The following is a 12,391-nucleotide window of genomic DNA, read 5'->3' on the forward strand; positions in this document are numbered from 1 at the left end:
CTGTTGGCTTCTCTTTCATGTCTTCAAGTAACACGATGCTGCGTGTTTGTGTGTGTGTGCGTGTGTGTCGAGTGTACTGAGAACGCAAGGGACTATCGAGGTATTACCGCGCCTCCTTTAGCTGACTTGGACCGGTTCAGTAAATCGCGCCACAGCCGTCATAAAGCTGTAGGTTTGTCTTTGGTACCACACTGAAAATATTTATTTGGAATACGCTAATACCCGTACACTTTTAAGCCCTCGTGTTTGTGTGTCCTCTAAACCTCGGCTGGATCACGTTTCGTGCCTGTTTTAACAGTTCCTCTTCCTTCTGTTTTTGCGCCTGTTGAACGGAGTGACGTACAGTACCCGCCAGGTTTCAGGCTCCCGCTACGGTTCACGCCGGCCGCCACAACGGCTCGCGTGCCCGCGCCCTGCACCTACCTTGCGGGGAGGCGGAGTTTCCGACGCCGTCGTGCAGACGCGGTAGGAGCCGGCCGACGGCCTCAGGATGTCCGCGAGGCGCTGCACGGCGGACTCGGCTGGTCGGGGGCGCGGCTCTGGTCGAGGCACAGTCGCACTCTCACTCACACGCACGCACACGGCCCCACTCACCGACACTCGCGGTTCGCGGCACTCACTTCGCTGCCGGACGGACGGCTGGTGCGCTGCTACGCTGCGCTGCGGCTTGCGCGGCTGACGCGGCCGCACTGACCGCTCGCTGTGGTCCGCCGCGGCCGCGGCCGGCGCGACGCTGCCGCCATCTGCAGAGCCGGCCGGCAAGCGCGCCCGCCACGCGACCGCCGGAGCGCCGAACCCGCCGCCGCTCAGCGCGCGCCGGCCCAGCTGTGCAGTCGCGGCACGGTTCCGAAACAACTGAGCGGCGCCCGCAACTCCGCAGTTATCAACGTCATCTTCGTATCCCTCCAGCGAGCCAGGTAGGGTCTTAATGACCAGTTTGCCTCAATTTTGCTCTATCTCGATATACAAACATCAAAAAACTTTAGCATCACTCCGATATGTCGGGTAGGTCTGTTCCCGTCAAAACCCTGTACTGATCGGAAGGTCATCCCTAAATGGTTCACATGGCTCTCAGCACTATGGGACTTAACAGCTGAGGTCATCACTCCCCTAGACTCAGAACTACTTCAACCTAACTAAGCATTCTAGTGGTTACGATGAAATATCAACAAAGTTAACTAAGGCATGTTCTTGTGAGTTTAGTACAATTCTAAGTTACTTGTGTAACCAGTCAATTATAACTGGGACATTTCCTGACTGGCTAACATATACTGATGTTAAGCCTCTATTCAAGAAAGGGGATAAAGAGATACCATCAAACTACAGACCGATTTCACTTTTGCCAGCATTCTCAAAAATTTTAGAAAAAGTAATGTACAGGCAGCTTCTCAACCATCTGACCACCAATAACATATTATCAAGAACACAGTTTAGATTTCTGAAGGGTTCTGACATCGAGAAGAGCCATATGTTTGTGGCTATTACAGCGCCATCTATCACAAAGCGAAAAAAGTGGCCCAACTAAACCATTCTTATTTCTTTACGTACTACACGAATATGTAATAAAAAATAGGGGTTCCTATTTAAAAAAACGCAGTTGATATCCGTTTGACCTATGGCAACGCCGGCCGTGGTGGCCGAGCGGTTCTAGGCGCTACAGTCTGGAACCGCGCGACCGCTACGGTCGCAGGTTCGAATCCTGCCTCGGGCATGGATGTGTGTGATATCCTTAGGTTAGTTAGGTTTATGTAGTTCTAAGTTCTAGAGGACTGAAGACCTCAGGAGTTAAGTTCCATATTGCTCAGAGCCATTTTTTTTAACCTATGGCAGCGCCATCTAGCGGGCCAACCATAGCGCCATCTGGTTTCCCCCTTCAAGCTAGACAAGTTTCGTTCTTTGTAGTTTTTTCGTTTGACGTTTATTTCGTGAGATATTTGGCCCGGTCACGATCAATGGAGCACCCTGTATCTGCAAATCGCACACGCATTTATTGTTTTCTGTCCCATTAATTTCGAAATATAAGGTTGATGCGATTTTTTTCCCTTGTGATGTGGGTACTTCTCGTCTTGATATTGTTTCCCATTCTCCTCTAGTCTTCAGATCTTTGATAATCTGCTCCATCCAGCTGTTGGTCTTTCACCCTGCACACTTTTATCGAAGTATTGTTTTGGCAGGCCCGCATCCTTCATCATCCAAACTAATCTACCGGATAAAAGATTACTCACTCTCGTGTGCACGCACAGGTGAGTCGTTAGGTCAGTACACATGACGCAGCTTTCGAGTCGCGCCCCCATCGCGCGCCACTGCCTGTGCACGAGGCGGTAGCGACCAGTGAGGCGTTCGCACTGAGGTGACAGCAGTCACGGGGCACCTCCTGCTATCGTGTCGGACCTCCTCCTGCAGGCCCAGTGCAGCAACTCGACGTACCTTGGACTCAACAAGTCGTTGGAAGTCCTCTGCAGAAATATCGAGCCGTCGTGTCTCTGTAGCCGTCCATAGTTGCGAAAGTTTTGTCGGTGCAGGGTTTTGTACACTAATTGACCTCTCGATTGCGCCCCTTGAATGTTCGATGGGATCAATGACGGGCGATTTGGATGACCAAATTATTACCTCTAACTGTCCAGTATATTCTTAAAACCATCCGCGAACAATTGTAGCCCGATGATATGGCGCATTGCCATCCACAAGAGTCCCATCGTTGTTTAGAAACATGAAGTCCATGAATGGTGTCGAAGTAGCGGAACGTAACCATTTCCACTCAATCATAGGTTCAGTTGGACTAGATGACTCAGTCCATTCCATACCTAAACAAAGCCCACACAATTATGGACGCACCAACAGTTTGCACAATGCCTCACTGACATCTTGGGTCGCAAGACCGCTACGGTCGCAGGTTCGAATCCTGCCTCGGGCATGGATGTGTGTGATGTGCTTAGGTTAGTTAGGTTTAAGTAGTTCTAAGTTCTAGGGGACTAATGACCTTAGCAGTTGAGTCCCATAGTGCTCAGAGCCATTTGACATCTTGGGTCCATGGCTTCGTGGGGTCTCCGTCACGCTCGAACTCTACGTTCAGCTATAACCAACTAAAATCGGGAATCATGTCATCAGGCCAGGGTTTTCCAGTTGTCTAGGGTCCGACCGACATGGTTACGAGCCCAGAAGAGGCGTGGCGGCGAAGTCGTGCTATTTGCAATGTCACTCGAGTCGGTCGTCTGCTGCCATACCCCGTTAACGCCTAATTCCGCCGCACTGTACTAACGGATACGTTCGTAGTGCGCAGATTTGTGCTGCTACTTCACGCAGTACTGCCTGTCTGTTAGCGCTGACAACCCCACGCAAATGCTGCTGTTCTCAGTCGTTACGTACGTGGTGAGGGTACTGCCTGAAATTTGGTATTCTCGACACGCTCTTAACACTTTGGATCTCGGAATGTTGAATTCCCCAACTATTTCCGAAATGGTATGTCCCATGCATCTATTTCCAACTACCAATCCGCGATGAACGTCTGTTAATTCCCATCGTGCGACCATAATTATGTCGGAAACCGTTTCACGTGTATCACCTGAGTATAAATGACAGCTCCGCCAACGCACTGCCCTTTTATACCTTGGGTAGGCGATACTACCGCCCGTCTGTATACGTGCGTGTCGTTAGTTCGTGTCTTTTGTCACCTCAGTGCACTTCTACGCTCGATAATGTTTCGCAGTTTTTTCTCTACTCATCTGATCTGCCTTAATCTGATCCTGTCTTCTTTTTCTAGGTCGCCCTACTGGACGTTCCCCCTGCACGCTTTTATCCAAATATTGTTCTGGCTGGTGCGTATCTGCGTATCCTTCATCCTCTTCCAATATCCCAACTAGCGTAACCGAAAAAAAAATCATCATTCCAGTGCGCACGCAGGGGTGAATCGTTAAGCCTTTACAGATGGCGCAGCGATCGAGTACCGTGCTCAACCGAGTACGCATTGGCGCTACGATAGCAGTGAAACATTTACGTTTCAAGCGGGCACTGCACGTAAAACGTGGGTAAATATAAGGACGTAACAGAGTGGCAAAAAGGGCAGTCGTGTTTGGCCGTGCTCATTGCCATACGGTGTGTGAAATTGCTGGATTTGTTGGCGTTTCGCGCAGACTGTTCACCGCATCTACACAGGCAGTGGTGTAACACACCGTGGCCACCTCAGAATTTTAACAGGAAAAAGATCCTTACTAAGACGGAGCGAAGACGCGTTTCACGGCTTGTGAATCACAATCGCTTCCAGATGCGACAGAAACTGCTGCAGGCAGTAAATGAAGGTCCATCCCCACCTGTCAGCGAGAGAACGTTGCGACTGAAACTGCACGGAATGAACACTTGGAATCGAATACATCTCAAGAAGCCATTGCTCACACACGCAAATGAAGCTGCGCCTTTCCAGTGCACAACGTCAAATGAAGCATTTCATCCTGAAAGTTTGCAAGGTTAGCTTCAAGCCTGATGTCGGTCTGTCATGTTTTGGGGCTGTTTTTTTGATCATGAATTGTGCTCTTTCACTAAGGTGACCATTAATATGGACCAGATGTTTATTTAAACATTCTGAACAGAGTTCATCGGGCTGGAGGAATGCGTGACTGGTTTTCTGAACACTGGTCCACCATATTACAACCTGATTTGCCTCCAAAATCCCTTGGAACAGCAGGTAAGATGCCACGATGAAACCTGCATACGCGTACCTGCACAACCTTATGAACTCGTTTCTTACCCGAATCCAGGCGGCTAGCAAGTCCAGGCACATTATTAAACGGCATGAATGATACTTGTAATGATTCCTCCACGGGTAACTAGTTTTTTGTCGGGTAAGCGTACTTGATCCGTGCAGTACTAAGTCACTCAGTCACTGACAGGTCCACTTGAGTCTTACATCTGTTGTCTTCATTCCTAATTTTATCTCTTTAAGTCTTCTTTAACGCTGATTGCAGAAACTTCATTTCGCATGCTTGAAGCTTACTCAGATCCGCCTTGTTAGGCGGACGTTGTGGCCGAGCGGTTCTAGGCGCTTCAGTCAGGAACCGTGCTGCTGCTACGTTCGCAGGTTCGAACCCTGCCTCGGGCATGGATGTGTGTGATGTCCTTAGGTTAGTTAGGTTTAAGTAGTTCTACGTTCTAGGGGACTTATGACCTCCGATGTTAAGTCCCATAGTGCTCAGAGCCATTTGAACCATTTCTCTGCCTTGTTAATTACTCAGCACTCCAAGCTGTAAGTCATAAGGGCAGGAGGTACGTTTCAACCATGGTCTGTTTGGCTCTCACAGCAAGTCCCTAGTGCCACACTTAGTTCTACACTTGATGAAAAAATTTGTTACTCTGGTCTGTACTTCTAGTTTGGCAGTTTCATTCCTTGATATCGTACTTCCCAGACCTCCAGACTCTCCATATAGCATCAGCTTACCCCGTGCAGATGTCCTGCTCGTAATCATTCTTACAGATTTGTTCTTGCTTACTGCCAGCTCGTACTCTTCAAGCTTGGAGTTCCATTCGTCTACTCATCCCTGTACCTCTAGTTCTATTTCTCCTCAAAAGCTACATCACCAGCGACGTTATCAACTGGACTCTGGGTCACAAACTACTAAATCATCACAGAATTCTTACACTTTTCTAAAATCGGATGTCTGTGATACTACTAAGCACCAGATTTAACATTGCCGAATCAACGGGAAAGACTCCGACTTCAGCAAGCACTACGTAACTTGTGTTTGTTTGGTTGTTAGGATTTTCACCGATAAAATACAGCGTTACACAGGCGCGGCGGAGGTTTGGTTGGTTGGTTGGTTGGCTGGTTGGTTGATTTGGAGGGGCGGGAGGAGCAAACAGCGAGGTCATACGACCCATCGGAATAGGGATGCACGGGGAAGGAAGTCGGCCGTGTCCTTTCAAAGAAACCATCCCGACATTTGCGTGAAGCGATTCAGGGAAATCACAGAAAATCTAAATCAAGATGACAGGAGGCGGGTTCGAACCGTCTTCCTCCCGACTGCGAGGCCAGTGTGCTGATCACTTTGCCACCTCGCTTGGTGGCGGTGGCTTCGGCCCTGTTTTACAGTCATGGCGGACGCAGACCTTTAGAGAACACTGCTGTAATTTAGTCCCCAATCTTTTAACGCATCTAAACACGCAGACGTCGTGTTGCCAATTGCCCAGTCCATTCGACGTGAGTGAGGAGACGACGCTTGTGTTCCTTCACTGCTAGGTTGTTTAGAGTCTGTTCTACTGGTTAATTGGATGATTATTTTGGAAGATTTCTCGCATTCAGCTCCTCGAATTCTGGCCTTGGTTTACATTTTTACCCAAATATCCTAAAAAATTTAGATTTCAGAACGCATTTCGTTACGCATTCATTATGCCAATCAACATTCAAACATAGAAGTCATCCAAATAATGAAATAAAACCATTGGAATGATCAGACGTGAAAATCTACAAACAAAGTAAATGGTACTGAAGTTGAATAAACGTCATTTCTATAAGTTTATTCCATCCTGTTTCTACACTTAGTCGAGTATAAAACAGGGCAATTTTTGAAGGTTATTTTTGCTAATATTCGATAGGATTTCTTCAATGTATCAGAGTTTTTTCCTTCACTTGTTGATGGCCAGCACTGAAATCTGCAGTAGTTTTCGGAAGGGTTGCCCTTCTGTCACTTTGAACGATTCTCTTCTGTCGTCGTTGGCCCCGTTCTTGCAGGATCTTTTTCCAGCCTGAATTCCTGATATTCACGGTAAACTCGTGAAATGCTCGTCCGGGAAAATCTCCACTTCATCGCTACCACTGAGATGCTGTATTCCATCGCTCGTGCAGCGACTATAACGCCACGTTCAAACCCATTTAAATCTTAATAACCTGTCACTGTAGCAGCAGCAACGGATCTAAACATTGCGCCAGAGACTTGCTGTCTTATACAGGCGTTGCCGTATTCTGCTTGTTTACGTGTCTCTGTATTTGAATACACGTGCCTACACCAGTTTAAGTACACGGCAAATGTTGAACATGCGACGTGACCAGATGACGTACCTCGCCGCACGTGCAGTGGTTAGGCCTATCGGTCTGTCGCACCCGATCGTGCCAACCCACGTTACGCATTCACGTCGGCGTGGCTCCGGGCCTACGTGTGACCAGGCAGTATATTTTTTCACTGCGTTAGACCGTTATGTGTTTACAATGAGGTCTCCGCTGGTTTACTACAAAGGGCAGTACAACAGAAACCTACCGTACTGCGTCACAAGTAAATGAGTGTAAGTTTCAGAGATGCGTCGTTACCAGTAAGTGACCTACGTTTTCTTTGCTAAACAAAGTCTGTAAGCAAAAAAGAAGGTACAAAAGGAAAGAAACTAAAAAAAGAACATGTTTTTCTCGGTTACATGTGGTGATGCCACATGTTTAACATTTATCTTCCATTTTTGCGGTATTTCCCGACATTTGCGGCCCCAAGTGTCTTGTATGAAATTACTTGTCTCTGCGTCATCTCCGTCGCTTTGGGGGTTTTTAAACATTAATAAAAATCATCGTAAATATAGCTCTAACGATACTTTGGAGTCCTGTTCTTTTTGTTTCTGTGCTGCGAGAATATGCTGGTGTAGAATTTCTAGGTCTTTTGAGAAAGCTAAACAGTCTATCCCAACTTTGGTTCTTCCTGATTTATTTGTTTCGGTAGTTTTTAGCTATGATTTTAGTTTCCTCCTGGATTAGTCTTTCTAAGACAGCCTCACTCTTGTTTTAATTTGGAAATGTTCGGAAATTTTTCCCCTGAATTTGACCTTAGATATTGTACCATTTAGTGTTTCAGTAATAACTGTCAGTGGCTTTGGGGTCCAGAAGTTGGAAAAGCGACTTGCGGCCCTCTGCGAACGTACAAATTGCTTTCTTGTAGTAATTATTCATCATCATCATCATCATCATTTCAGACTGATTATGCCCGTCAGCGTTCAGTCTGGAGCATAGTCTCCCTTATAAAATTCCTCCATGATCCCCTACTCAGTGCTAACATCGGTGCCTCTTCTGATGTTAAGCCTATTACTTCAAAATCATTCTTAACCGAGTCCAGGTACCTTCTCCTTGGTCTACCCCGACTCCTCCTACCCTCTACTGCTGAACCCATGAGTCTCTTGGGTAACCTTGCTTCTCCCATGCGTGTAACATGACCCCACCATCTAAGCCTGTTCGCCCTGACTGCTACATCTATAGAGTTCATTCCCAGTTTTTCTTTGATTTCCTCATTGTGGACACCCTCCTGCCATTGTTCCCATCCACTAGAACCAGCAATCATCCTAGCTAGTAATTATTATTATACTAAAATATTTTATACATTTTATTGGTATTGTTTTTAAAAACCTAGGCATATATGGTACGTCAAGTGGGAAAGGCTAGTTACACTTGGGAGGAGGGGTGGGTAACGATTTGTCACTCACCTCCCCTCCTCCAGAGGCCAGCCCGGGGTCCGCGCCTTATTCCAGAGGACGGGTGGAGCCGCACACAGCCAAGCAGCGAGACCTGGGCGTCTGTGCTGGACACAGTCAGCACTGCAGTGACGGGCGGGTACAGGGACACCGGCAGCGGCAGGATGCGGCAGGAATGTGCGGCGCCAGCAGGAAACCACCGACCGCGGGCGTCTGCTGCCAGCTACCCAGCCGTCCGATCCGGCGCCACCTCCTCCTGTTCGGGGTCGGAGCTGAAATGTGTACACATCTGTAGCCGCCGTGCTCGCTGTAGTCGTAGTTTCACCACTGACGGTGAATCGGACAGTGAAAAGGGGAGGAACCTTGTAAGAGGTCCATGATTAAGGAATTCGTTGCTAGCGCACTCGAGCAGATGTAATTTCGATGGATTGCTCACGCGCTGCCTGCGATATGTAAGGTATAAGAGAATCTCAGACCAAAGAGCAGTGTTGACGGCAGTAGGAACTGTGTAGCAGTTGTAGCAGTAGTTGCTAGCGAGCAGTCTGGTGTATGGAGTTGGCTGGGCCGGTCATGGTGGAGCGTTGGCGGAGCCTGAGCGATATAATGTAAGGTAAAAGCAGCCTCGCGCATATGTAGTAGTGTTATATCAAGTCCCATGTAAATGTTTAAAAAAATCTCTTAATAATAATCTTTCCTATGAAAATTAACTTTTGACAATCATTCGTCTCAATTTAAAGAATTTACTAATTTCTCCAGTCCATGGTCATCCTGATTACTGTAAAGAATAATCAGTTGTTTCTTTTTATACATGACAAATCTGTCTGCCAGCTTTGCAATGGGCTGTGCCAGAAAAATTTATTACAGGAGCAGATATATATATGCGTTATCCGGCGACTTCATTGAGGTAAGAATTTTCAATTTATTCAGAATGATCTTTCACGGCCAGACGCAGCACTGCTGACGTCCAAAATTTACCAGTTTAAATTCACAGCCAATTATTGAAAGGTTACAAGTGAGCCACAATGTTATTGAGAAATTAGTCACGTTATTATTGGTAGGTTACGGAATAAAAAAGTGTTGCTAGGTTACACTAAATGTCAATGCTATACATATTTTTACTGTTGGTTAGTTACTCTGAATGTGAATTATATAATTATATTTTTTACTGTTGGGAGGTTATTATATAATTTAGTTGTTGGGAGGTTACAACCTCTCAGCACGTAGCGGCTGGATGACGTGCCTCTGAAGCAGAGATGTACAAATCCTCCTTCCAGCCTGCCTGCTCCCATCTCCGCCGCAACCATTGAAGCAGTTCAACCTGACGCAGTGAGACACTTGAGTACGTGTCAACTGAAGCAGGCCAGCTAGAGCTTCTGCATGCCTGGCAAGCCTCACGGGACCCGTTCATACCGCTGCACCTGACCACGGGTTGCGCTGTCAGTCCACCGTGACCAGCCAGGTACATGTTTGCCTGGATAGTTTCTCTGCAGCTCATTTATCATAACGCCGGGAACAGCAAACTGAAAGCACCCAAACTCAAAAGAGATTGAGGAGAAATTAACAAACAGTTAGGGAATATACGATACAGAGCACAAGTCACAGCAGGGGAAAAGTTTTGGGCGTTTATGAGGCAGCCTACATCAGTAGGCGTCTCCCAATGCAAATTGCATTTAAAACTACTGAACATTCATTCGGAAATCTCTAGTATCTTACGGCGCCTTTGTAAATTTGACCAGCAGTTTCCTCATGCCATAAACATTTTGAACGAAGCGGTGGGGAGGTTAGTGGTTGACAAGTGTGTGCAAATGCAATATAAATACTTGAGGCCATTTATCAGTGTATAGACTTTCTAAATTTAGGTCAAACATTGACTGTAATAGGAAAAAAATATGGCTCAGTAGATATTAAAAAGCGCATTCCGATGGAATGCAACATAGTGCGGAGAAAGCTTCGTATGAAAGAAAAGCTTCTTCTTCCAGACATGTATTTGTTAGATTAACGTGACATGAAGAAGGAATTTCCTGTTTCCTACATTGTATTTGGGGAATTCAGAATCACCTGTTTTGGCCACTTAGAATAAATTCAGAAAACCCGCAACACACATCCTGGAAATAATAATTGAAACTGATATAACTGGGTTCATATTTAGCTGAAACACACCAAGGTTATAGAAACTAGATATCTAAATTCTTATTTTAGCTGCTGTTGAAGCATAACAGACTTCTTTAGGTCCTTAGGTGCAAAGGAACTGGACTTTTAGACAAGGCTCTGCTTTGCTATGCATCACATGTATTATATGATTCGAACTGAGAATAGCCAGTAATAGTTGAAAAAGGGCGAAGCTGCAGAGAAAATCGTTCGTATCGAAATAAATAAATAAATAATTTCGAAATACACCGAAAAGGAAGAAAATGACAAATGAAACCCAACATTTTCTGACCTGGATAACCTTCTGAAATAAGACTTTTCATCAACTTTCGAAGACTCCTTAGGTTGCTTCAGCTGGACACAGCTTGGCTTCGATGGGAGCGAAGCAGCCTGCACATGCTGTAGATAACGTGCGGCAACGTGCCTGCCTGGCTAACAGGCAAGCATGGGCGGGTTAAAAGCCGAATGTGTACGCCTGTGCTCTGAAGTTCTAAAGAGATCATGTGAAAGAACTTGCTCCCTTCTTGCACTTGTTCATCGTATGACGGTGGAGCAACGAAGAGTACCTAGCGAACGTAAAAAAAAAGTGTCGGTCGCTCTCGCTTTCAAGCAGAGTCGTCGGACGGACGGGCTTAGAGCCGTATGGGTGAACCAGAACTTGTACACTTTTTGCGTGGTATCGCCCGCAGCTCGTGGTCGTGCGGTAGCGTTCTCGCTTCCCACGCCCGGGTTCCCGGGTTCGATTCCCGGCGGGGTCAGGGATTTTCTCTGCCTCGTGATGGCTGGGTGTTGTGTGATGTCCTTAGGTTAGTTAGGTTTAAGTAGTTCTAAGTTCTAGGGGACTGATGACCATAGATGTTAAGTCCCATAGTGCTCAGAACCACTTGAACCATTTTTTTTTTGCATGGTATCGATCTCTTCACTTTATAATCAAACCGGTAGCCGAGCAACAAAACTCGATGGACTAGGTAACAATAAGTTCCGTTGATATTTTGACGCTTTGAGGTAAAGATACTTGTTGTTGTGGTCTTCAGTCCAGAGACTGGTTCGATGTAGCCCTCCACGCTACTCTATCTTGCGCAAGCTTCTTCTAGTGTATTCATCTCTTGGTCTCCCTCTACGATTTTTACCCTCCACGCTGCCCTCCAATACTAAATTGTTGATCCCTTGATGCCTCAGAACACGTCCTACCAACCGATTCCTTCGTCTAGCCAAGTTGTGCCACAAATTCCTCTTCTTCCCAATTCTATTCAGTACCTCCTCACTAGTTACGTGATCTACCCAACTAATCTCCCGCATTCCTCTATTCCGTCAATTTCGAAAGCTTCTATTTTCTTCTTGTCCAGACTAGTCATCGTTCATGTTTCACTTCCATACATGGCTACACTCCATACAAATACTTCTAGAAAAGACTTTCTGACAAGTAAATCTATAGTCGATGTTAACAAATTTCTCTTCTTCAGAAACGCTTTCCTTGCCATTGCCAGTCTACATTTTATATCCTCTCTACTTCCGACCATCATCAGTTGTTTTGCTCCCCAAACAGCAAAACTCATCAACTACTTTAAGTGTCTCATTTCCTAATCTAATTCCCTCAGCATCACCTGATTTACTTCGACTACATTCCATTACCCTCGTTTTGCTTTTGCTAATATTCATCTTATATCTCCCTTCCAAGACACTGTCCATTCAGTTCAGCTGCTCTTCCAGGTCCTCTGCTGTCTCTGACACAATTACAATGTCGTCGGCAAACCTCAAAGTTTTTATTTCTTCTCCATGAATTTTAATTACTACTACAAATTTGTCTTTTGTTTCC

The 12,391-nt window shown here is 46.2% G+C and overlaps 2 protein-coding genes across 2 annotated transcripts in view; both read right to left on the minus strand.

The window, feature by feature from the left end:
* Positions 1-674, minus strand: part of LOC126419637 (class E basic helix-loop-helix protein 22-like) — a 1,550,160-nt gene extending 1,549,486 nt beyond the window's left edge. The window contains exon 1 of the mRNA XM_050086829.1: positions 424-674. The gene's annotated coding sequence lies outside the window, so the exon portion shown is untranslated. The remainder of the gene's footprint in view (positions 1-423) is intronic.
* Positions 1-12,391, minus strand: part of LOC126456901 (uncharacterized) — a 111,037-nt gene that overhangs the window by 78,783 nt on the left and 19,863 nt on the right. Inside the window, exon 3 of the mRNA XM_050092776.1 lies at positions 424-539. Within this exon, the coding sequence (XP_049948733.1) occupies positions 424-539 (116 nt within the window). The remainder of the gene's footprint in view (positions 1-423; positions 540-12,391) is intronic.

This window comes from Schistocerca serialis, chromosome 1, assembly GCF_023864345.2.
Source record: "Schistocerca serialis cubense isolate TAMUIC-IGC-003099 chromosome 1, iqSchSeri2.2, whole genome shotgun sequence".
In the NCBI taxonomy this organism is placed as follows: domain Eukaryota; kingdom Metazoa; phylum Arthropoda; class Insecta; order Orthoptera; family Acrididae; genus Schistocerca; species Schistocerca serialis.